General features: G+C 44.8%; 1 protein-coding gene across 20 annotated transcripts; it reads left to right on the forward strand.

Moving 5' to 3' along the window:
- The first annotated feature begins 194 nt into the window (after positions 1-194).
- On the forward strand, positions 195-24,744 carry LOC120795525 (NACHT, LRR and PYD domains-containing protein 12-like). Of its 20 annotated transcripts, none has more exons than XM_040137494.1 (19): positions 197-320; positions 461-610; positions 2,107-2,256; positions 3,750-3,899; positions 4,227-4,465; positions 4,695-6,486; positions 9,736-9,909; positions 12,565-12,741; positions 13,524-13,697; positions 13,999-14,175; positions 14,495-14,668; positions 16,416-16,589; positions 16,927-17,103; positions 17,440-17,616; positions 17,948-18,121; positions 18,917-19,093; positions 20,005-20,178; positions 23,794-23,967; positions 24,512-24,744. In XM_040137494.1, exons 2-19 carry the CDS (start codon positions 480-482, stop codon positions 24,522-24,524), a joined length of 4,578 nt encoding a protein of 1,525 aa, XP_039993428.1. In that variant the 5' UTR covers positions 197-320; positions 461-479; the 3' UTR covers positions 24,525-24,744. The 20 variants fall into 20 exon arrangements, with proteins under 20 accessions (XP_039993446.1, XP_039993445.1, XP_039993428.1 ...); XM_040137495.1 differs by having other exon boundaries at positions 4,698-6,486; XM_040137500.1 differs by lacking the exon at positions 17,948-18,121.
- Positions 24,745-26,705: the final 1,961 nt, after the last annotated feature.

Raw genomic sequence — 26,705 nt, forward strand, 5'->3', positions numbered from 1 at the left:
CCTCATTTAAACAAGTTAAACCGGTAAACAACACACACACACACACTCAAACTGCGAAGACCCGCCCCTATCCTGCCTTTGATTGGCTGCTCGTTTCCTTCGTTGGTTCGGTTGGTTAGGTTTAGGCATGGAGAGTGGTGATTGGTTGCGGATCAGAGTAGGCCAATCAGAGGCAGGGACGGGCGGGGAAAAAAAATTATGGGTCGGACTCCATTTTGACTTCGACAGAGCGGAAGGAGGAAGAGTGAAACATTAACCTGAAGGTGTTCAGTCAGTCAGGTAGTTCAGGCTCCATTTTGACTTCGACAGGCTGACGCAGGGTGAGTGTTGTGATGGCTTGAATAATCCACATTAAACCTACAGCTCACCCTAGAAAACTGACCCGCGGAGCGCTGCCTGTCTTTATTTCCCTGTGTACTGTGTGTTTGCTCACAGTCAGTGTTCCTGGTTTCCCCCTCAGACTGACTGAAGCCCAGAAGATGAGTGTTTGTCTGGAGGAAGAGGAGGGCAGAGCAGGGTCTCCGGGATCCAGCTGTCTGTCTCTGAAGAGTGACTGGTCCAAAGATCTTCCCCCATTCTTCAGCACTGAACCCAGACCCTCAGACACAAAGTAAGAGACCGTTTCTGCTGTAGACTGAGCTGGAGAGGATTCAGTTCTTAGACATATTTGAAGGAAACAGGGAGATACCAGGGGCCAGATTCATAAAACTCTGATGTACGAACACCAGCCTGATTGCCACTTCCACAGTTATCGCAGGAGCATTTTGAGACGTGTCACCAATCGTGCACTGAGCTCAGCTTTTGCTTCTCTGCTTCTGTCCTCCTCTGGTGTCAGCCCTCGGGCCGGCTGGTGTTACTTAAGAGGCTGGCAACCAGTCGAAACACAAACGTCAACCTGTGACTGTGACACTTCCTCTCTCTTCACAGAGAGAGGAAGAGGAGGAGTGGTGTTTCTGTGGAGGTGAAGCTTCATTAGACAACATTACAACCTAGGTCCTAGTTGATTTGCACTCAGCTCTACAGGTGTGTAGTAGCTTGTGTCCTGTAGAAGAATGAGGGCCACAATGATCAGGGTCACTGTTTCATGTTAACTTTACTTACATTTTCTCGGCTGAGGCTCAGGAGGTAGAGCGGGCCGTCCACTAACCGGAAGGTCGGTGGTTTGATTCCCCGGCTCCTCCAGTGCGCACGTCACAGGGTCTTCGAGCACGATACTGAACCCCAAAAATTGCCCCCGATGTATCATCGGTGCGTGCGTGCGTGTGTATAGAAAGCGCTATATGAATGTGTGTGTGTGTGAATGGGTGAATGTGGCAGTGGAGTAAAGCGCTCTGAGTGGTCGATAAGACTAGAAAAAAGTGCTGGATTAATGCAGTCCATTTTCTCTTTTGGACGACTTTTACACCTTTGTTGGATCCAGCAGTGCACGTTGAAGTTGACACACAACTGCAGAGACAAATTGTTCTATTAAAAATCTTTTAGAGGATGAGTTAATTAAGTGGGACTCCACCAAAATAATTTTATGTTGAGATATCAAAATCTCTTGCCAATGAACTAATCACAATAAAAACCTGAGCAGTAGATAAAGGTACATGCGGACAGGGAGGAAGAGTGAAACATTAACCTGAAGGTGTTCAGTCAGTCAGGTAGTTCAGGCTCCATTTTGACTTCGACAGAGCGGAAGGAGGAAGAGTGAAGGCTGACGCAGGGTGAGTGTTAATACAACGTTATTCCGATTTTACCGTCAGAGTCTCTGGGTCAGTTTTCTGCCCTGTGGACTGGAGAGAGTAGAAGAGTCAGGATGAACTTCTGTCCACACAGAGACACTGAAAGAAAAGCAGGAGGTAACTGTGTGTGTGTGTGTGTGTGTGTGTGTGTGTGTGTGTGTGTGTGTGTGTGTGTGTGTGTGTGTGTGTGTGTGTGTGGTAGGTACTTCCTGTTCGCTCAGTCAGGCTGAACAGTTTGTCACAACGTTGTGATGGCTTGAATAATCCACATTAAACCTACAGCTCACCCTAGAAAACTGACCCGCGGAGCGCTGCCTGTCTTTATTTCCCTGTGTACTGTGTGTTTGCTCACAGTCAGTGTTCCTGGTTTCCCCCTCAGACTGACTGAAGCCCAGAAGATGAGTGTTTGTCTGGAGGAAGAGGAGGGCAGAGCAGGGTCTCCGGGATCCAGCTGTCTGTCTCTGAAGAGTGACTGGTCCAAAGATCTTCCCCCATTCTTCAGCACTGAACCCAGACCCTCAGACACAAAGTAAGAGACCGTTTCTGCTGTAGACTGAGCTGGAGAGGATTCAGTTCTTAGACATATTTGAAGGAAACAGGGAGATACCAGGGGCCAGATTCATAAAACTCTGATGTACGAACACCAGCCTGATTGCCACTTCCACAGTTATCGCAGGAGCATTTTGAGACGTGTCACCAATCGTGCACTGAGCTCAGCTTTTGCTTCTCTGCTTCTGTCCTCCTCTGGTGTCAGCCCTCGGGCCGGCTGGTGTTACTTAAGAGGCTGGCAACCAGTCGAAACACAAACGTCAACCTGTGACTGTGACACTTCCTCTCTCTTCACAGAGAGAGGAAGAGGAGGAGTGGTGTTTCTGTGGAGGTGAAGCTTCATTAGACAACATTACAACCTTCATCGAGGTCCTAGTTGATTTGCACTCAGCTCTACAGGTGTGTAGTAGCTTGTGTCCTGTAGAAGAATGAGGGCCACAATGATCAGGGTCACTGTTTCATGTTAACTTTACTTACATTTTCTCGGCTGAGGCTCAGGAGGTAGAGCGGGCCGTCCACTAACCGGAAGGTCGGTGGTTTGATTCCCTGGCTCCTCCAGTGCGCACGTCACAGGGTCTTCGAGCACGATACTGAACCCCAAAAATTGCCCCCGATGTATCATCGGTGCGTGCGTGCGTGTGTATAGAAAGCGCTATATGAATGTGTGTGTGTGTGTGTGTGAATGGGTGAATGTGGCAGTGGAGTAAAGCGCTCTGAGTGGTCGATAAGACTAGAAAAAAGTGCTGGATTAATGCAGTCCATTTTCTCTTTTGGACGACTTTTACACCTTTGTTGGATCCAGCAGTGCACGTTGAAGTTGACACACAACTGCAGAGACAAATTGTTCTATTAAAAATCTTTTAGAGGATGAGTTAATTAAGTGGGACTCCACCAAAATAATTTTATGTTGAGATATCAAAATCTCTTGCCAATGAACTAATCACAATAAAAACCTGAGCAGTAGATAAAGGTACATGCGGACAGGGAGGGAAGAGTGAAACATTAACCCGAAGGTGTTCAGTCAGTCAGGTAGTTCAGGCTCCATTTTGACTTCGACAGAGCGGAAGGAGGAAGAGTGAAGGCTGACGCAGGGTGAGTGTTAATACAACGTTATTCCGATTTTACCGTCAGAGTCTCTGGGTCAGTTTTCTGCCCTGTGGACTGGAGAGAGTAGAAGAGTCAGGATGAACTTCTGTCCACACAGAGACACTGAAAGAAAAGCAGGAGGTAACTGTGTGTGTGTGTGTGTGTGTGTGTGTGTGTGTGTGTGTGTGTGTGTGTGTGTGTGTGTGGTAGGTACTTCCTGTTCGCTCAGTCAGGCTGAACAGTTTGTCACAACGTTGTGATGGCTTGAATAATCCACATTAAACCTACAGCTCACCCTAGAAAACTGACCCGCGGAGCGCTGCCTGTCTTTATTTCCCTGTGTACTGTGTGTTTGCTCACAGTCAGTGTTCCTGGTTTCCCCCTCAGACTGACTGAAGCCCAGAAGATGAGTGTTTGTCTGGAGGAAGAGGAGGGCAGAGCAGGGTCTCCGGGATCCAGCTGTCTGTCTCTGAAGAGTGACTGGTCCAAAGATCTTCCCCCATTCTTCAGCACTGAACCCAGACCCTCAGACACAAAGTAAGAGACCGTTTCTGCTGTAGACTGAGCTGGAGAGGATTCAGTTCTTAGACATATTTGAAGGAAACAGGGAGATACCAGGGGCCAGATTCATAAAACTCTGATGTACGAACACCAGCCTGATTGCCACTTCCACAGTTATCGCAGGAGCATTTTGAGACGTGTCACCAATCGTGCACTGAGCTCAGCTTTTGCTTCTCTGCTTCTGTCCTCCTCTGGTGTCAGCCCTCGGGCCGGCTGGTGTTACTTAAGAGGCTGGCAACCAGTCGAAACACAAACGTCAACCTGTGACTGTGACAGTTTAGTTATAAAGAAATGTCTTCACAGAGAGAGGAAGAGGAGGAGTGGTGTTTCTGTGGAGCAGCAGCAGTCCAGCTGTGCTCTTTGTCGGGACGTCCTGAAGGATCCAGTCTCTACCAGCTGTGGACACTGGTTCTGCACACAGTGCATCACCTCATACTGGGACCAGTCTGGTTCCTCAGGAGACTCCTCCTGTCCCCAGTGTGGAAAAAGATCCAGAACAAGAACTGGACTACAGACAGGCAGTCAGACCTGCACTGTCCAAAGTAAGACTGTACATCTTTCTGCTGATGTTATCATTTCTACAAACAGGACTTGTTGTTTTCTAGCGTCATTTGTTGCATCATACAGCATTGTCATTTAAGATGATTATAAATACCAGACGATTGAAAACCTCTTCTTTCCCTCGTCTTTCGGTTTTCTGTAGGTACTGAAAATAATCAGCAGATTCTCATATTCTCTTTCTTCAGTCTGACATTGTCTCTTCTCTTCCAGCAGATAGTGGTCTGCAGGAGGTTTTAGATGAACATAAGGTCAGTCTGAGGAACAGATGTGAACGTGTGACCGAAGGAACTGATGGAACAGGAAGTGGAACCCTCCTCAACAGGATCTACACTGAGCTCTACATCACAGAGGGACAGAGTGAAGAGGTTAATACCCAACATGAGGTGAGGCAGCTTGAGGCAGCTTCCAAGATGAAGACCCTCCATGACACTCCAATCAAGTGCTGCGACATCTTTAAAGCCTTGTCTGGCCAACAGAGACACATCAGAGTGGTTCTGACCAACGGCGTCGCTGGCGTTGGAAAAACCTTCTCAGTGCAGAAGTTCACTCTGGACTGGGCAGAGGGCTTGGAAAACCAGGATGTCAGTCTGCTGGTTCTGCTTTCGTTCAGGGAGCTGAACCTGATCAGAGATGAGCAGTACAGTCTTCTCACGCTGCTCCAAGTTTTCCATCCAACATTACAGAAGGTCACAGCAGAGAAGCTCGCCCTCTGTAAAGTTTTGTTTATCTTTGACGGCCTGGATGAAACCAGACTTTCACTGGATTTCAACAACAGGGAGGTTGTGTCTGATGTCACACAGAAGTCGTCAGTCAACGTCCTGTTGACTAACCTCATCTGGGGGAATCTGCTTCCCTCGGCTCTCGTCTGGATAACTTCCCGACCTGCAGCAGCCAATCAGATTCCTCCTAAATGTGTTGACAGGGTGACAGAAGTACGAGGCTTCACTGACGCCCAGAAGGACGAGTACTTCAGGAGGAGATCCAGTGATGAAGAGCTGTCCAGCAGAATCATCTCACACATCAAGACTTCCAGGAGCCTCCACATCATGTGTCAGATCCCAGTCTTCTGCTGGATCAGTGCTACAGTTCTGGAGCACATGTTGACTACAGAGCAGAGAGGAGAGCTGCCAAAGACCCTGACTGACCTGTACGCACACTTCCTGCTGGTTCAGACAAAGAGGAAGAAGCTCAAGTATGATGATGGACATGAGATGAATCCACAGGAGCTGATGGAGGCTGACAGGGAAGTTTTTCTGAAGCTGGGGAGGCTGGCGTTTGAACATCTGGAGAAAGGAAACATCATGTTCTACCAAGAAGACCTGGAGCGGTGTGGTCTCGATGTCACAGAGGCCTTGGTGTACTCAGGAGTTTGTACAGAGATCTTCAGAAGAGAGTGTGTGATCTTCCAGAAAACAGTCTACTGCTTTGTTCATCTGAGCATTCAGGAGTTTCTGGCTGCAGTCTACATGTTCCACTGTTACACCAACAGGAACACAAAGGTACTGAAGAACTTCCTGGGGAAAAAATATGTTGATTCAACCCTGGATGTCTTCCTGAGGGAAGCCATGGAGAAATCCCTCAAAAGAAAAAATTTTCACCTGGACCTGTTTGTTCGCTTCCTTCATGGTCTCTCTCTGGAGTCCAACCAGAGACTCTTAGGAGGCCTGCTGGGTCGGATAGCAAACAGTCCAGAAATTATCCAGAGAGCCATCGACAACCTGAAGGAGATGAGCAGTTACGATATCTCTCCTGACAGAAGCATCAACAACTTCCACTGTCTGATGGAGATGAATGACAACTCAGTACATCAGGAGATCCAAGAATTCCTGAAGTCAATGAACAGATCGGAGAAGGAACTCTCTATGATCCACTGCTCAGCTCTGGCCTACATGCTGCAGATGTCAGAAGAGGTTCTGGATGAGTTTGACCTGAAGAAGTACAACACATCAGAGGAGGGACGACGGAGACTGATCCCAGCTGTGAGGAACTGCAGAAAGGCTCGGTGAGTCCAGTCATGATCATTTAGTAGATTGTATGAGTAGTTCAGTCACATTCAGATATACACAGTATCCGATGATTCTTATTCTTAATCACAAAATTACAGTTTTTTATTTTGAGGTCTTGTAAATGCTCTGAGCGCCAGAAGAGTAGATTTTTCCCTTGGTTGAGATTATTTTGTTAAACTTGTTTTTTTTTTTTTAAAAAAAAAAGCTATTTTGTTTATTTGCAGTAATTGTTAGATTGTAGGTTAATTTGTTAATGTTCTATCTGTGTTGTTTTTGGTAAAGAAAATTAAAAGGGAACTCCCCTGATCTTACACCAGGTGTTTCCGGTTGTTTCCACGTGTTGGGGAGTACGACTGCATGTGAGAAAACAGTAGTATAAGGCCTTTAGTTTCTCCACAGGGAGCTGTATGAGGTCTGATAAATGTCTTCAGGTGATATCACCTGAGTCAGCATGGGTCGGGTCTGAAGACTACGAGTTTGAAGAGTAAAAAAAAGTGGGGGTCTGGAGCTAGAAAGAAGTGAGCTGACCAGACCCTGTCTACCTCCCATCTCTGCTGCAGGCTACAGGCTCCAGGATACATTAGCACCTACTAGCATAAACCACCCTAATCTAACACCCAACTGTCATTGGCTGAGTTGCATTGTGGGTAATGGAGGCAGCAAGTAATGGAGGCAGAATGTGAAATAAAAACGACCATATCTCTGGTTCTGCTGCGTCGATTTTAATCAGTCTGACAGTGTTACAGGAGTGCAGTGATAAATCTGTGGAGTACTATATTAAGGACTTGAGCAGGATTTTATGACAGCAGTATTTTACAGTGAACGGTGCATGCAGTAAAGGTATAATGAGTAGGCTGTACAAGGTGTTTTGTAAAGTTTGTATAAGATCTGTATCAAAGATGACTGAAGTCATAATGAGCTTGGAGGGTGGTAGGCGATGCCTCAGCCCCTTTAAATCAAATGAAACAGAAAACATGCCATTCAAATTAAAGGTGCTACTTTACATTAAAGCTAATGATTTAAGCGAGTTTGTAAGTTTTGCTGAACAGCAGCCACTGTGGTAACGACAACATTTGTGAGACACTGGTTAATGCTAAAACATGTAGCAGTTGCACAAGTAGAGAAAAGTAATCCAATTAGTAAACTGACTCAGTTATGTAATTTACACAACATTATCTGTTTAAAGTTTGCATTAACATTAAAATTAGCCGCCATAAACCACTGGTCGTACCAGACCAAGAGTGTATACGTTAAACCCAGAGTGTATTGAATTTATGAAGGGTGTACTTTATTGCCAATTACTGTCTTTCAGTATATTTTGGGCTCTGTGCAGGCCCCTCACCTCAGCGACCTCACTGATGCTCGGCAGATGGGTGCCCATGATGTTCTGGGCGGTTTTAACCAGTTCTGAGCCCTGCACATCCCAGGCCAGTTTGTGATGTTTCCAGTCAGGATGGTTTCTATCGCTCCTCTGTAAAAGTTAAGAAGAACTCGGCACGGGAATTTAGCCTTCCTAAGAATTACAGTTGTTTGTGAGTGGAGATGCCTGGTGTGACCATGTCAGGTTCTCTGTGATGTTGATTCCCAGGAACCTAAAACTGTCGACCTGCTCCACCTCAGCTCCACTGATGTAGACAGGAGTGTGTGTCTTTGCCTCCTTTTTTTTCTAAAAGCAGCGCCTTGGTTTGGTTGACACTGAGGAGTAGGTTGTTCTCTTTGCACCACCCTGCAAGATTGTTGATTTCCCCCCATATGAATTCTCATCAATGTTTGTAATCGGGGCCGACGGTGGTGGTGACATCGTCTACAACCTTCACAATAAAGTTCTCTCCGTGTCTGTGAATGCTGTCACGCTGTACGGTGTGACAGAAGGGGGCTAAGCACACGACCCTGGGGGTCTCCGCTGTTGAACACTAGAGCGAAGGAGGTGTGACAGACATTCCAAACTGTTTGGGGTCTGTTTGTGAGCAAGTCCAATATCCATTGGCAGAGTGTGGTACTCAAGCCCACATTGCTTTAGCTTTTTATTACAAGTTTCATGGGGAGATTGTGTTGAACGCTGAGCTGAAATCAACAAACAGCATTCTGATGTAGGTGTTGTTGTTTTCAAGGTGTGTGAAGACTGAGCTGAGGGCAGTGGATCTGTTGGTTCTGAATACAGACTGGTGAGGGTCCGGGATGGCTGGGATGTTGTTTTTAATGTACTGGGGAACCAGCTTCTCAAAGCACTTCATCAGAACGGGGCTGAGTACCCAAGGGCAGTACTCATTTAGACGAGACGCTGCAGACTTGTTAGGTACAGGGACGATGGTGGCTGTCTTGAAGCAGGTGGAAACACTCTCCTGTGACAGTGATATGTTGAAAATGTCATCTGCTACCTAATTGGCACATGTTTTAGTGCACGACCAGGGATGTTATGAGGCCCAGCAGCTTAACTCATATTCACTCTCAGCCGGATTCTTCTCACAGCTGCTGTGGATCCTGACAGTGGCAGGTCCTCTGGAGGCGGAGTTGACTTAAAGCTGAGCCTTTGATGAGGAGATCGTAGTGAGCATAAAAAGTACTAAGCTCATCTGGTAACGTGGCCTCACACAGGGTGGGGCCCCTCCAGTTTTTGTTGGCTGGGGTGTTCTGGATCGCCTGACACCTATCCTTGGTGGTGTTGGTGTTGAGATCTCTCTCCTTTCTCCGCTTTGTCTCCTTGATGCCAGCTTTCAGTCTTCCTTGCATCCTTGTCACCTGACCGGATAGAGCCCTCACCTCTGAGGATGATGTATATTCCTCAGACTGATGTGGTTCTCCTGGGGGGCAGTGTCTCTGAACATGTGCTAGTCCTGTAGAGCTGTTGTAACTTCACTTGTCCACACTTTAACAGGATCTACTAGAGGTTTGAACCTTTTTATCAGCTGGGAGTAAAAAAAGGCTTCATTCTGACTCTGGGGATAAAACACATTATGGAAGCACAAATGTACGTGATTTTCCCGCCTTTCATCTGTAAGATTAGAGTAAAACAAAGATTCCCTTTTAAAGGTCTGCAGGTCTGAGAGAGAGAGTGATGAGGATTATTGTTTCATGTCAAACACAATAGAATAAGATTAGCTAAACCACAAATGTGAAGAACAGATGTTGATCAAATTATGACCCTTTTTTTTTTTTTTTTTTTTTTCATCATATGCATTGAATCTATTTTTTTTCCGGATTGTCTGATCTGATTGTAACAGATTTTATTTATTGTCTAATCACAGACTCTCTGGTTGTGGACTCTCAGAGACTCACTGTGGAGTCGTGGCCTCAGCTCTGAAGTTCAACCCCTCCCATCTGAGAGACCTGGACCTGAGTGAAAACAACCTGCGGGATTCAGGAGTGAAGCTGCTGTCTGCTGGACTGGAGAGTCCAAACTGTAGACTGGAGACTCTGAGGTGAGTTCACTGAGTGGAACTGATTTAGTTTTTTTGTATATATTCATTTCAAATCTTTCATTGGTTCATACATTTTCAGAATTTGTATGTGAGGATTTTTAAACAATAAGGTGGTGAAGAGAGAGAATTCAGTTGTAATTGCTACAAAAAGAAGAAAGGTGAGACGAGGCAGTGTTTGTGATTTAGAGCAGTAGAGAATTAACAGTTTTTGAAAATCTTTTTCTCTTAAACTAAGAAACTTCATAAAATTCAAACTGCAGCACAAATTCACAGATCTTCGGGTACTGATGCTCATATGAACATGACAAATGCTGCATCTGTCTTCATCAAACGAATAATGCACCTACTTAAAGTCACATAAGTGATGATTATGAATGACACCATCAAATTTGAGATTTAAAAAAAATAAAAGCTTTCCAAGGGTCCAATGTATTTCCAAGTTGTTCTTGAAAACAGATCTACGTGACTGTTCTGTTTTCGTGTCTGCATTTCAGAATCATTTGATTCAAGACACAGACCTTTAGATTACAAAAAAGAAATAAATGGTCTGCACAAGAAACATCCTGGTCTTAAAGGACAGGTTCACATTTGAAAGTCAAGATGGCGCCAGACTGACCACGATATGGTGGTCTACCTCACCAACAGGCCACAGTTCGTCCGGCTGCAGGGCAGTCACAGTCACAGGGTAACACCGGCGAACCCCAAGGAACCGTACTTTCACCATTTCTTTTCACCATCTACAGCTCCGACCTCAGCTTCAACTCACCTGCGTCAGTGAGGATGAGGAGGAGGAGTACAGAGGGTTGGTAGAAGGCTTCAACGGATGGTGCGGGGAGAACTGCCTCTGACTCAACATCTGTAAGACCAAGGAGCTGGCAGTGGACCTCTGACAGAGAGGGAAGCCCCCCAACCCCTACTATCATCCAGGGGGGAGGAAATATATATAGGTTCCTGGGAGTGAACATAAACAATAAACTGGACGGACACCACCGAGACCCTCCATAGAAGAGGACAGAGCAGACGGTTGTTTCCTAGGAGGCTCAGGTCCTTTGACGTTTGCAGCAGACTACTGCAGATGTCCTATTGGTCTGTGGTAGCCTGTTCACTATTCTATGCTTTGGTGTGCTGGGGAGGCGGCATCAAGGCCAGGGAGACCAACAGATTTAAGAAGCTGGTGAGGAAGGCCAGCCCTGTTGTTGGACTGAAACTGGACAGTTGGGAGGCAGATGGGGAGCACCTTCAGCCACAGGCTCATCCTCCCCAAGTCCAAGATGGAGAGGCTGTACTACAGCGTCTGAGACCCCAGCCAATGCCCTTTCCCTAGTTCTGCTGCTGTTAGCACCCAAATTTCCCTGCCGGGGGATCAATTAAGTCCTGTCTTGTCTTTTGAAGTCTGTCTTAATATAATACGCACATGTCCCCTTATAACCTGACTCCAATATTACAAGATGGAGGACAAACTAATATAAAGCTTCAGACATCTGAGTTTCACATGTCAAGTTAAGTATCTGAATGTTTCCACAGTGTTTCCATGCTGAGCTGCAGAGGAGGGACCGTAACTTACACAACCCCACTAGATGTGTCTGACTCAGACAGCTCAAGTTTCATTCAGCTTCAGCTGAACTCATGAAGTCATTTCTTACAGTGTAATTGTGTCAGGAAGAGGCCACTTCACGGACAGTATGGAAAGCAGGAAAGATGACTGCTACCAACGAGTCTTTTAATCTACAAAAGACTTATGACTGTTGCTGTGAGACAGAAAATGAGAACCTTTCCTTTAACTAGGGATGAGACTTGATAGCATTTTATCAAATGTGGATCCAGTTCTGAATCCTCTTATCCAATCCAAATCCTTTCAAATCCCTTATTAGATCTTGTTCAGTAGTTCGTTTGGTGAAATAAAACCTGTTAGCTAAAACATTTCTGCTATTTCACTCAGCGCAGGAACAAAACTAATTTCAAAACTAATTTGTTTTGTGAAACAAAAGACAAGAATTCATATTTGAGAATCTATGTTTTTCTAATCAAATCAGATTAATTACCAGACAAGCCTGACACTGACTTTAAAAGGAAAATTCAGTAATTAGCCAGCAGCTGCACAAGTAAAAACAACCCGGTGAAAGTAATATTAATTCTAGGTAGTGATTCAGTAAATATCAACCCAGTAAATGTCCGGTTGTTCTGCAGGATGCTCTGAGCGTAACCTGAAGGTGAACTGGTTGTTTCTGCAGGCCACGGAATCTGACGGGGCACAGAATCCGGTTTAACAGCGGCGGAAGGCTGAGGCAGGGCATTCGTCCTCCTCAAGTTATCAGAAATAACACAAGTTCGTTCCTTAACATGTCGGACGGTAGATAAATATTTAAACAGGGACTCGTCTCAACAGTGTCTTAGTTATCGTGCATTTGTGTAGGTCATCGCTCTTCGTTGTCAGAGAGAAGCAACAGGGAACGTGGATGAAAGATTTGTTAAGGGATTCATTGGCCACAGAACCGGATCAAACTGGAACTGGCTTTTGTGGCTATTGGCTATTGTGAAGTTCACAATAACACAATAACAAAGTCACTCTACTCATTTTGGACAAGAGCTCATTGATTTGGACACATCTGATTGGATTATTAATGATTTTACCTTCATGTTTTATTCTTTATTCAGGTTGAGTTCCTGCAGTTTGTCAAAGATCGGCTGTGATTCTCTGGTCTCAGCTCTGAAGTCCAACCCCTCCCATCTGAGACACCTGGACCTGAGTGAAAACGACGACCTGCAGGATTCAGGAGTGAAGGATCTGTGTGGTTTTCTGGGGCGTCCAGACTGTAGCCTGGAGACTCTGAGGTCAGACACCATGTTTTAGTTCTGCGCTGAGAATAATATGATGTGAAAGTTGTGCTGACACTAAACTGCAGACATAATGCTGATATCATACTGGTCCACACTGAGTATCTTCATGGTAAAGTCTGTTTTCCTCTTCAATGGTTTGGTCCAGTGACTGTTTCTCTTAAAATTTCCCTTGAGTTTTTAAATAACAAGAGAAACACTTTTTATCAATCAGACAATAACAAATATATAATCAGTAGCTGATGGTTCCAACACTTTCGTGCGGTTCTTTAATGTTTGTACTGACTGAAATATTCAAACCCAAGATATTAAAATAACAAGTTTTGTATCTGATTCTTTCAACAATTTCAATAGGTTTAACCACGTTAAATATATAATCTCACTATGCCAGTTTTTAACTTTATATATATTCATATAAAATTGTTCACATTTCCCCCAAAAGTTCAGCCTGACATGATTGTTGTCTTTGAAAACTTGAGGATCTTTAGCAGAATCTCCAATAAATGTGGGTGCACAACATGAGTTTGTATAGATGGAGCCACTGGTGGAGCTGCAGAGTTTCAGAGCTGAAGTCACTACGTCTTTATTGAAGCAGCAGCATGTTGTCATTAATATGAATGTTGTATTTTACTGTTGTTGACCTGCATCCTATTGTGTTCAGGTGTTTGGAGTTTCCATTTTCTAAACCTTCTTCAGCTCTGAACAGATTCTGAAACACCGAACGGTTTCAAGCAGGAACTTTGTCTTCTAACGTCACATGTTTTTTTTTCTTTATTCAGGTTGAGTTGGTGCTGGTTGTCAGAGATCAGCTGTGATTCTCTGGTCTCAGCTCTGAAGTCCAACCCCTCCCATCTGAGAGAACTGGAGCTGAACTTCAATGACCTGCAGGATTCAGGAGTGAAACTGCTGTGTGGTTTTCTGGAGAGTCCAGACTGTAGACTGGAGATTCTGAGGTCAGTCACCATGTTTAGTTCTGTGCTGAGAACAATATGATGTGAAAGTTGTGATGACACTAAACTGCAGACATAAGGCTGATATCATACTGGTGATATATATCATATTAATGTTGTCATTAATATGAATGTTGTATTTTACTGTTTTTGACCCGCATCCTGTTGGGTTCAGGTGTTTGGAGTTTCCATTTTCTAAACTTCTACATTCTAAACCTTCTTCAACTCTGAACAGATTCTGAAACACTGAACAGTTTCAAGCAGGAACTTTGTTCTAACGTCACATGTTTTATTCTTTTTTCAGATTGAGTTGGTGCAGGTTGTCATGGATCAGCTGTGATTCTCTGGTCTCAGCTCTGAAGTCCAACCCCTCCCATCTGAGAGAACTGGACCTGAGCAGAAACAGCAAGCTGCAGGATTCAGGAGTGAAGGATCTGTGTGGTTTTCTGCAGAGTCCAGACTGTAGACTGGAGATTCTGAGGTCAGTCACCGTGTTTAGTTCTCTGCTGAGATTAATATGATGTGAAAGTTGTGCTGACACTAAACTGCAGACATAAGGCTGATATTATACTGGTCCACACTGAGTATCTTCATGGTAAAGTCTGTTTTCTTCTTCAGTGGTTTGGTCCAGTAACTGTGGCAAAGCACTGTAGAGGAAACTGAAAAATCCCAGCTCTTAGTTCAGGTGTTTGGAGTTTCCATTTTCTAAACCTTCTTCAACTCTGAACAGATTCTGAAACACTGAACGGTTTCAAGCAGGAACTTTGTTCTAACGTCACATGTTTTTTTTCTTTATTCAGGTTGAGTTGGTGCAATTTGTCAAAGATCAGCTGTGATTCTCTGGCCTCAGCTCTGAAGTCCAACCCCTCCCATCTGAGAGAATTGGACCTGAGTGAAAACAACCTGCAGGATTTGGACCTGAAGGATCTGTCTGATCTTGTGGAGAGTCCACACCATAGACTGGAGACTTTGGGGTCAGACACCATGTTTTAGTTCTGTGGTTTGGTCCCATTCAGCGAAATTCAATTCATTTTTATTTATAAAGCAACTAAATCAGAGAGGGGGGGGGGCATAGCACAGCAGACATATAACGTAGAGATGTGTAACAGTAGTGAGACTAATAATTATAATCATAGGGTGAATAATACTAATAAAACTAAATATAATAATAAATGATAATCATAATATTTGAAGCAATTGGTGTTGAGCAGGATCATGGGGGCAGTAGGTGGTTTGCAGTCACAGATCCAGACTGCAGCTCCAGAGGCAGAAATACCTGCAGAAAGTGACAGGAGGAGAGAGGAGAGAGACGAGGAAGCAGAAAACTCACGGAGAGAGAAGAAATCAAGTTAGTAACAAGCATTGATGGGATATGAATCTGTATAGATGGAGAGGAAGAGGAGGAAAGAGGAGCTTGGTGCATCATGGGAAGTCACCCGGCAGTCTAGGCCTATAGCAGGATAACTAGGGGATGGTTCAAGACAAGTCTGAACCAGTCCTGACTATAAGCTTTATTAAAAAGGAAGGTTTTAAGCCTACTCTTAAATGTGGAGAGGGCGTCTGCCTCCCGGACCCAAAATGGAAGATGGTTCCACAGTAGAGGAGCCTGATAACTGAAGGCTCTGCCTCCCATTCTACTCTTGGAGACTCTAGGAACCACAAGCAAGCCTGAGTTCTGGGAGCACAGTGTTGTAGTGGGGTAATAGGATACTATGAGCTCTTTAAGATATGATGGTTCCTGACCATTAAGGGCTTTGTAGGTGAGGAGGAGGATTTTAAATTCTGTTCTGGATTCTACAGGGAGCCAATGCAGAGAAGCTAGCACAGGAGTAATATGGTCTCTTTTCCTAGTTTCTGTCAGTATTGGTGCTGCAGCATTCTGGATCAGCCGGAGAGTATTTAGAGACTTGTTGGGACAACCTGATGATAAGGAATTACAAAAAAGTAGGCCTTGAAGTTTGTTTTGTCTGGAAATTAAAGGACATATCCTGATCAAAGAGAACTCCCACATTCCTAACAGTGGTGCTGGAGGCCAGGGCAGAGCCATTTAAAGTAACTATATCATTAGATATTGTGTTTCTGAGGTGTTGTGGGCCAAGCAGAATAACTTCAGTTTTGTCTGAGTTTAAGAGCAGAAAGTTGCTCATCATCCAGGTCTTTGTTTCCTCAAGGCATGCTTGAAGTTTAGCCAACTGATTGGTTTCACCAGGCTTCATTGACAAGTACAATTGGGTATCATCAGCATAACAATGGAAGTTTATGGAGTGTTTCCTAATATTGGTTCCTAAAGAAAGCATATATAAGGTGAATAGAACTGGTCTAAGCACAGAACCCTGTGGAACTCCGTGACTAACGTTCAAGTATATGGAGAATTTATCGTTAACGTGCACAAACTGAAATCCATTTGTTACATAGGACTTAAACCAGCTTAGAGCAGTTCCTTTAAAGCCAATGAAATGTTCCAGTCTCTGTAATAGGATAAGATGGTCAGTGGTATCAAATGCAGCACTAAAGTCTAAGAAGACAAGTACAGTCCAGTGACTGTGGCAGAGCAGTGTAGAGGAAACTGAAAAATCCAAACTCTGCGTTCAGGTGTTTGGAGCTTCCATTTTCTAAACTTCTACATTCTAAACTTCTTTCAGCTCTGAACAGATTCTGAAACACCGAACAGTTTCAAGCAGGAACTTTCTTTTCTAACGTCACGTTTTATTCTTTATTCAGATTGAGTTCCTGCAGTTTGTCAGAGACCAGCTGTGCTTCTCTGGTCTCAGCTCTGAAGTCCAACACTTCCCATCTGAGAGAAATGGACCTAAGTGAGAACAACCTGCAGGATTCAGATGTAAGGCTGCTGTGTGGTTTTCTGGAGAGTCCGGACTGTAGACTGGAGACTCTGAGGTCAGACACCATGTTTTAGTTCTGTGCTGAGAATAATATGATGTGAAAGTTGTGCTGACACTAAACTGCAGACATAATGCTAATATTATACTGATCCACACTGAGTATCTTCATGGTAAAGTCTGTTTTCTTCTTCAGTGGTTTAGTCCATTAACTGGGGCAAAGCAGTGTAGAGGAAACTGAAAAATCCCAGCTCTTAGTTCAGGCGTTTGGAGTTTCCATTTTTTAAATTTCTACATTCTAAACCTTCTTCAACCTCTGAACAGATTCTGAAACACTGAACGGTTTCAAGCAAGATTTTTGTTTTCTAACGTCACATGCTTTATTCCTTATTCAGGTTGAGTTGCTGCTATTTGTCAAAGATCAGCTGTGCTTCTCTGGTCTCAGCTCTGAAGTCCAACCCCTCCCATCTGAGATACCTGGACCTTAGTAAAAACTACAACCTACAGGATTCAGGAGTGAAACTGCTGTGTGGTTTTCTGGAGAGTCCAGACTGTAGACTGGAGATTCTGAGGTCAGTCACCATGTTTTAGTTCTGTGCTATGAATAATATGATTCTAAAGTTGTGCTGACACTCAACTGCAGACATAATGCTGATATTATACTGATCCACACTGAGTATCTTCATGGTAAAGTCTGTTTTCTTCTTTGGTGGTTTGATCCAGTAACTGTGGCAAAGCAGTGTAGAGGAAACTGAAAAATCCCAGCTCTTGGTTCAGGCGTTTGGAGTTTCCATTTTCTAAACTTCTACATTCCAAACCCTCTTCAGCTCTGAACAGATTCTGAAACACCAGACGGTTTTAAGCAGGAACTTTGTCTTCTAACGTCAAATGTTTTATTCTTTATTCAGGTTGAGTTGGTGCAATTTGTCAAAGATCAGCTGTGATTCTCTGGTCTCAGCTCTGAAGTCCAACCCCTCCCAATTGAGAGACCTGAACCTGAGTTATAACTACAAGCTGCAGGATTCAGGAGTGAAGGATCTGTGTGGTTTTCTGGAGAGTCCAGACTGTAGACTGGAGATTCTGAGGTCAGTCACCATGTTTTAGTTCTGTGCTATGAATAATATGATGTGAAAGTTGTGCTGACACTAAACTGCAGACATATGGCTGATATTATACTGGTCCACACTGAGTATCTTCATGGTAAAGTCTGTTTTCTTCTTCGGTGGTTTAGTCCAGTAACTGTGGCAAAGCAGTGTAGAGGAAACTGAAAAATCCAATGAGTTCAGGCGTTTGGATTTTCCATTTTCTAAACTTCTACATACTAAACCCTCTTCAGCTCTGAACAGATTCTGAAACACTGAACAGTTTCAAGCAGGGACTTTGTCTTCTAACGCCACGTTTTATTCTTTTTTTCAGGTTGAGTTGCTGCAGTTTGTCAGAGACCAGCTGTGCTTCTCTGGTCTCAGCTCTGAAGTTCAACCCCTCCTACCTGGGACACCTGGACCTGAGTGAAAACAACCTGCAGGATTCAGACCTGAAGGATCTGTCCGATCTTGTGAAGAATCCAGACTGTAGCCTGGAGACTCTGAGGTCAGACACCATGTTTTAGTTCTGCGCTGAGAATAATATGATGTGAAAGTTGTGCTGACACTAAACTGCAGACATAATGCTGATATCATACTGGTCCACACTGAGTATCTTCATGGTAAAGTCTGTTTTCTTCTTCAGTGATTTGGTCCAGTGACTGTTTCTCTTAAAATTTCCCTTGAGTTTTTAAATAACAAGAGAAACACTTTTTATCAATCAGACAATAACAAATATATAATCAGTAGCTGATGGTTCCAACACTTTCGTGCGGTTCTTTAATGTTTGTACTGACTCAAATATTCAAATCCAAGATGCTAAAATAACAAGTTTTGTATCTGATTCTTTCAACACTTTCAATAGGTTTAACCACGTTAAATATTTAATCTCACTACGTCAGGTTTTAACTTTATATATATTCATATAAAATTGTTCACATTTCCCCCAAAAGTTCAGCCTGACATGATTTTTGACTTTGAAAACTTGAGGATCTTTAGCAGAATCTCCAATAAATGTGGCTGCACAACATGATTTTGTATAGATGGAGCCACTGGTGGAGCTGCAGAGTTTCAGAGCTGAAGTCACTATGTCTTTATTGAAGCAGCAGCATGTTGTCATTAATATGAATGTTGTATTTTACTGTTGTTGACCTGCATCCTGTTGGGTTCAGGTGTTTGGAGTTTCCATTTTCTAAACTTCTACATTGTAAACCTTCTTCAGCTCTGAACAGATTCTGAAACACTGAACGGTTTCCAGCAGGAACTTTGTTTTCTAACGTCACATGTTTTATTCTTTTTTCAGATTGAGTTGGTGCAGGTTGTCATGGATCAGCTGTGATTCTCTGGTCTCAGCTCTGAAGTCCAACCCCTCCCATCTGAGAGAACTGGACCTGAGCAGAAACAGCAAGCTGCAGGATTCAGGAGTGAAACTGCTGTGTGGTTTTCTGGAGAGTCCAGACTGTAGACTGGAGATTCTGAGGTCAGTCACCATGTTTAGTTCTGTGCTGAGAACAATATGATGTGAAAGTTGTGATGACACTAAACTGCAGACATAAGGCTGATATTATACTGATCCACACTGAGTATCTTCATGGTAAAGTCTGTTTTCTTTTTCAGCGGTTTGGTCCAGTAACTGTGGCAAAGCAGTGTAGAGGAAACTGAAAAATTCAAACTTGTTCTCCTCAGGTTTTCAGATTGAAATATTTTTCCATGTTATCAGACAATAATAAAAATTCAGTATCTGATGGTTCCAACACTTTTAGATTTCTAGGTGTGAATTAGATGTTTGCAGTTGTACATGTTGTTGTAATTGGAGTTACAGAAATAATAATCCCTAAATCTACATATTTGTTCTTCTACATTAACGGCTCCTAGAAACCGCAGCTTCTATGTGGACTGAAAATGACGGCCTCTGGGTGGACACTCACCTGCTACTGATTGGTGACATGAATCATGTCGGGATGAATAACAAAGTGACAGTTCAGTCTGATCATCAGGATCAATGTCTTGTGCATCTTTTTGTTCACATTTCCCCCAAAAGTTCAGCCTGACATGACTGTTATCTTTGAAAACTTGAGGATCTTTAGCAGAATCTCCAATAAATGTGGGTGCACAACATGAGTTTGTATAGATGGAGCCACTGGTGAGGCTGCAGAGTTTCAGAGCTGAAGTCACTACGTCTTTATTGAAGCAGCAGCATGTTGCCATTAATATGAATGTTGTATTTTACTGTTTTTGACCCGCATCCTGTTGGGTTCAGGTGTTTGGAGTTTCCATTTTCTAAACTTCTACATTCTAAACCTTCTTCAGCTCTGAACAGATTCTGAAACACTGAACAGTTTCAAGCAGCAACTTTGTCTTCTAACGTCACATGTTTTATTCTTTTTTCAGATTGAGTTGGTGCAGTTTGTCAGAGATCAGCTGTGATTCTCTGGTCTCAGCTCTGAAGTCCAACCCCTCCCATCTGAGAGAACTGGAGCTGAACTTCAATGACCTGCAGGATTCAGGAGTGAAACTGCTGTGTGGTTTTCTGGAGAGACCAGACTGTAGACTGGAGACTCTGAGGTCAGTCACCATGTTTTAGTTTTAATACGATGTGAAAGTTGTGCTGACACTAAACTGCAGACATAAGGCTGATATTATACAGGTCCACACTGAGTATCTTCATGGTAAAGTCTGTTTTCCTCTTCAATGGTTTGGTCCAGTGACTGTTTCTCTTAAAATTTCCCTTGAGTTTTTAAATAACAAGAGAAACACTTTTTATCAATCAGACAATAACAAATATATAATCAGTAGCTGATGGTTCCAACACTTTCATGAGGCTCTCCTTTCTGTACAGGTGAGGTGTTGTTTCCTGCTTTGGCATTTCAGCCTGTCGCACCTCCGTCGGTGCCATTAGGTCAGCTGCAGGGTCATCCGCTGGAAACCACCGTTCCCTGATGTTTTGCCCCCTATACCAGTACATCTCCCAGCGGGGAGGGCAATGGCGTATTGGGGACGTCTCCCCGCCACCTACTGCAGCTGCCTTTACATGAGTGTTGGCCACCAACCATTGCTCTTCTTCTGGAGCCACAGCCAGTAGCTGCCTTTCTCTGCCTCCTCTCCCAGTTCCTTCACAGCTTTTTGCAGATTTGCCCCTGTCATGCCAGCACCGCGGAGCATTTGGAGGACAGCTTTGCTGACAAAGCCCCGACATCCGACCTCCACGGGACAAACCCTAGCTTTCCAGCCAGCTTCTTGGCACTCCGCTGCCAGCTCTGAGTACTTCAGTTGCTTCTTTTCATGGGCTGCTGACATGCCTTCTTCCCAAGGGATAGTAAGCTTGATGATGAGGACTCTTTTTCTCCACTGTAGACCACACGACGGTGTCTGGCCTGAGGGTGATTGTAGTGATCTCTCTTGGGAAGACCAACTGCCTTCTGAGGTCCGCCGACAGGTGTGCTGCCTGGCTTGACAAATGCTGTTAGGGTAGTCTTTGCTGTTTCTGGGGTTCTGTTTGCTGCTACCTTCTCCAGGACCTGGTCCAGCTAAAACAGGACTTGATCATGGCACCACCCGAAGTGTCCCTGTGTCAATGCCACCTTGCATCCTTATAATATATGCTGGAGACTTGCCTTGATGTTACACAGCGGGCAGCCTGCCTCACTTCCAAACCACTGAGATGGATTCCGGCGGCATGGGAGGGTGTTGTGGGCTGCCCTTAACAGGAAGCTGAGTCTGGATTGGGGTGTCCTCCAAATGTCTGCCCAGGGGATGCGCCTGTTCACAAATGCGTCCCATAGGGTCCAGGCTCCTTGACAGCCCTGGGACACTGCCTTCATGTTGAAGCACTCCTGCTCTAGCCTGGTGAATTCGTCCACCACCATGGACTTCTGCTGTTTCTTGGAGGCTTTTGACCAGAACTGTTGAGGTGTTCCCCAGCATAAGCCAGTCACTTCTCTGTGTTTCAGACTGGTGATGGCATGGTCTACCTCAGCTTGTGCCTTGTATTTGTGACCTCTGCAGATGGGGACTTTTGCACTCGTTAAGAGTCAGTCAGTCCTTCACCTCAAGTACAAGGCATGCCTTCTCTTGCCTGTACCCTAGCCTGATGGATTTCATAGGGAGCTCTAGCATGTTCCAGCCGAAGAGGCCTGCATCTGAAAAGCAGCGGGGCAAGCCCAACCACTTTTGGATGTAGTTGTTTGCTAGGCTGTCCGTCCTGCTGACCTCTGATGTGGGAATTTCACAGACCTTCAGCGGCCACATCACTTGTTGGTATAGTGTGTGGTGGTAGCACCACATTTTGTGCTTCCCGGGCAGATGGCTTCGATCGAATGAAAGAGTGCTCAATGCATCCGGCGAAAGCCTGGGATTCCAGCCTTCTGGCAGCTTGTTTCAATGTATCTGTTTGCCTTGACGAAATTGTTCATTCTCCTTGCCAGAGATGGAGAAGAAAATCTCCCCCTCCACATTCAACAAAGCAATGCTTCTGAACTGGCTGATGGTATGGGAGTTCTCCTCTTTGGGAATGAACGCACCGATTGTTTACTGCCACTCTGATAGTATTTGCCGCTTCCTCCAAGCTTCTTTTATGAGTCTTCATATCCCATTCACTGTCTGGGGGCAGTTCTTGTACAGCTTGTAGGGGACCCATTAGGCCCGGGGACTGACGGTTACCTTGCTTTCTTGATGACTTCCTCCATCTCTCGCAGTTTAAGTGGCGAGTAATCAAACGGCAAGGTCGGTGGAGCTGGGTAGGCACATGCCCTGGGGAGCCAAGGGGTGTAGCTCGTCTGTTGTCACTGTACTGGCTCTTGATGTACTGCTCCAGCTCCTTCTTGATGGTATCTAGCTTCCCACTCCTCTTCTCATCCAGCAACTGTTGGGCATGCTTGAAGGGATCTCTGAAGAGACTGGTTCTTTCCCTCTCTGTTTTCTTCTTCCTCCTTCTGATCCTCTCCACTCTGTGCCACTTGGCAAGCCTTTGCTTCAGCTCATCCAACAGCTCCTTTAGGCCCGCTTTCTCATCGGGTGCAGCTTTCCTCCAGCCTCCGCCTGGTACTGACTAGATGCTCGATTTTCCTCCTATCTCCTTTCTTTCCTTGGGGCTGTGGGCTCCTTCCTACTGATCTCACCGAACTTCTCTTTGCTCTCCTCAAAGATGTTCTTGCCAAAGATATTGAGCTTGTTCTCGATTCTTCCTCGCAATGACCGTTCCAAAAGATGGCTCAATTCAGAGTCAAGTTTCTGCCACTCTGCCTGATTCTGTGCTTTTGGCCACTTGATCTTGTTGCGCCTTCTTGGTTTCTTTGTGGAGTGTATTCATGGCGGGCTGGTGTCCTCGCCTTCACTGTGTGCAATCTCCATCACGTGGCGTCCTTCTACCACTTCAGACGTCCCATTGCCATTCGGCCCTGCTGCACTGTGGTTGCAAACCTGGCTTTGGGTCCCTATCGTCTGACCTGCTTGCGCAGAGCAAGGTCGCTGGTCTGTCTGCCTTCTACACTTTATCTTCCCCTGATGGATGTGTTGTCCCCTGTGTGACGTCACCTTCTCCCAACTCCAAGTACACCTTTCAAGGATTTTCTCATTGTAGTTATCTGTTCCTGACGTTACCTCTTGTTCCTTCCTAGTAGGCCCACCTTCCACCTCGCCTCTCAGAGGGCCTTTGGGTTGTTTTCTCTTATGCTGCTTCGTAGTCAAGAAGGGTGCTTCCTGGGGCTTCCAGGTTACTCGTGGGTAGGGTTACTAGCCGCCCGTTCCTGTTGCAGGTTTTTGTCTCTGCCATTCAATAAACTAGTTAATTTTATATATATTTATATAAAATTGGTCACATTTCCCCCAAAAGTTCAGCCTGACATGATTGTTGTCTTTGAAAACTTGAGGATCTTGAGCAGAATCTCCGATAAATGTGGCTGCACAACATGAGTTTGTATAGATGGAGCCACTGGTGGAGCTGCAGAGCTTAAGAGCTGAAGTCACTATGTCTTTATTGAAGCAGCAGCATGTTGTCATTAATATGAATGTTGTATTTTACTGTTGTTGACCTGCATCCTGTTGGGTTCAGGTGTTTGGAGTTTCCATTTTCTAAACTTCTACATTCTAAACCTTCTTCAGCTCTGAACAGATTCTGAAACACTGAACGGTTTCAAGCAGGAACTTTGTCTTCTAACGTCATATGTTTTATTCTTTATTCAGGTTGAAGTCCTGCAGTTTGTCAGAGATCAGCTGTGCTTCTCTGGTCTCAGCTCTGAAGTCCAACCCCTCCCATCTGAGATACCTGGACCTGAGTGAAAACAACCTGCAGGAGTCAGACCTGAAGGATCTGTCCGATCTTGTGAAGAATCCAGACTGTAGACTGCAGACTCTGAGGTCAGTAGAGCGTTAGTCAGTCCATGCTGCTTTCAGCAGTATTGTACCAAACACAGTTAGTATCAAAGCAAAGATCCAGTGTTTCCTGTAAACCTTCAACCTTTGCAGTTGAACATTAATGCAGTAATATTCCTCTGTAAAGATGTACGAGGAGATAATGGTTGACTGCTGACATGAATCGTGCGCTTGTTCTCACTGTTCGCCTTTATCAGCCCACATGAAGCCAACAAACTGAAAGTTACATCAATGTTACATCCACACCCACAGCCAGTCTTCATTGCTGAACACCAGCAGACTAGTAGCAGAGGAAACAGACTTGATACTAAAAGTCTCAGCACGTTCGTGAGCTTCCAGCTCAGTGTGTTCACTGCAGTATGTTAACATGAGAGCTGACAGGAAGCTGGCTACGCTGCACAGCTGCTCCACATCTGGTCTGAACAGGACTCATGTCCCTGCTGCTCTTTATACTGACTGACAGCTGATGAAGTGAGTCTCTGTAAACACTGATTTATCACCTCTGTTGTCTGTCTCCCTCTGTCCACAGATGGAAGTGGTGATCTTTATGAAGGTTAGAGTGAAGAGGACGGTGTGTATGTGTTGAAGGAGGGTGAACTGTGTCCTGATGATCCAGAGAGGTTGAAGCAGCAGCAGCAGCAGCAGCAGCTTGTGTAGAGAGGCTCTGACTGGGCCATGTACTGGGAGGTGGAGAGGAGAGCTCCGTCCAGCAGTGACTGACGGAGGAATCAGAAGAAGTGGAGATGACTCTCAGTGCTGCAGTCTGAACTGCTCTGAGAACAGCTCCACTGTCAGACACAAAGTCAAGTCCACCATCATCCCTGTGTGTTCCTCTGGATCTGATGGAGCATCATCAGTGTATCTGGACTTCACGCTCATCAACTTCTGCTTACTTCAGCTGTTACAAAAATCAAGTGAGTTCAAATTCCGGAGTCTGTTCAGTACAAAATTCCCTGTCTCTGTTCCTAAACGGTTTCCTCGCTGAGCTTCACCAAGAGAAACACTTTTAGAATTTCATCCTAAAATGACTAACTTTTAGATTAACACATCTTCCAGACTGTTGAAGCCTCGTGTTATCTTCAGCTGAACTTTAGAACATATTATTGTCCAGGAACATGTTACTCTCCCATTAAAACTGTGTTAAGGAGGAAAAATCACCAGGAACTCTTTCAGTGTCTATATGGGCCTATGAGAGCTGTTTTAAGACAAGCTTGAAAAATGTTCATCCATACACTATAATGGTATGTCAGCAAGTAACACTGATTTAATTAACCATGAATTAACTGTACTGTTAATCATACTATATGGGGAATAATGTTGTGTTTGGATATTTACTGCCTTATCTTTGACTGGTGTTTAGTTCTGGTGTTTTTAAAGCAGAATAATTCATTGTAAATTCAAACACAGGTTTATTTTTCACACGAAAACACAGTGACGGTGGCAGTCGTGTTTTAGGTCCTCCTTTCTGGCTGGATGGAGCCCTTACCACTTCCACCAGTAAGAAGTTCAGAGCTGCCTGTATGGAGCCTGAGAGGTAAAACCCAGGGCTGATAAAGTCCACCGAGCTGCCAACGTATAGTATAAAGACAAACCTAGGTGAGTGTTTCAACCTGTGTAACAGCTCGACTCTGATCTCATCAGCTGGACAGCCAGAGGACACTGCTGAGAGATTTTAGTGAGGAAGTCACAGTGAAACGGTCATTTGAATGATCTGCAGGTCTGAACTTCTGTCATGAACACTGTGGTTCTTGGTCATGTGGCGCTGGATGTGAAACCATCTGAAAAACAAAGCCCGGATTTCATATCTGAGCCCGACAGATTTTGATCAAACTCACAAACAAACACTTTGCTTTAAACTTGAGCTGTTTCCCGGTTGTAGTTCAGATATTTCCCCCAGTTGCTTGAAGGCAGCACAGCGTTCATGCATCCTGGGCCGGATGCCCCTGTGAACACGACACAGCGGGTGTCTGTCAGTAGGAACCAAAGAGCAGACGTGACGAGTCCCTCTGCTGCGTGGTGACGCCCGGTGGTGACGGAGAGAACTGCAGCCTGGTTTCACACCTGAGCCACTTTAATGAAGACTTGTTCTCACGGCAGCCTCACACAGAAAACCATTTTAGAACCAGGTCCTACCTTTTTCTGCCCGGAGGGATCACTCTCCTGCCAGAGGACGAACACAGTCTTTAGCCTCACTGTCCCTTACGTGTCAGTGCAGAATGTGAGGCAGCTCTTGGTTTTCACACCAGCCTTCACTGACTCATGCATGCACCTGCAAACCTGTGCAGTTATCCGATTTAAACTCTTCTGTAACCACGGTGACTCGGCTTTCGTCTCCCGAAATCTGAAACTTGTGGTCCGCAGGCGCACTGACTACTTGTTGCTGATTGGCGGGTCGGTTGGTGGTACCCCCGAGCCAATCACTTCCTCTTCTGCCTCCTTCTAAAACACATCAGCAATCAGGAAGCTGATATATACACTTAGAGGCCAATTTATCAGGCACATCTGTGCAGCTGTTTGTTGATGCTCAAGCTCTTTAAAGTTTGCGGGAGTCCTTTTTTCAATGGCAGATTCCAGCTCTCTCCAAAGGTTTTCAGTGGGATTTAGATCAGGACTCTTTGCCTGCCAGTTTAACACTGTCCCATCTTTTCCTCGTCAACCATTCTTTTGTGCTGCTGGACGTGTCCTTTGGGTCATTGTCCTGCTGGAAGACCCGAGACCTTCGC

This window comes from Xiphias gladius, chromosome 10 (genome assembly GCF_016859285.1).
Source record: "Xiphias gladius isolate SHS-SW01 ecotype Sanya breed wild chromosome 10, ASM1685928v1, whole genome shotgun sequence".
Classification (NCBI taxonomy): domain Eukaryota; kingdom Metazoa; phylum Chordata; class Actinopteri; order Istiophoriformes; family Xiphiidae; genus Xiphias; species Xiphias gladius.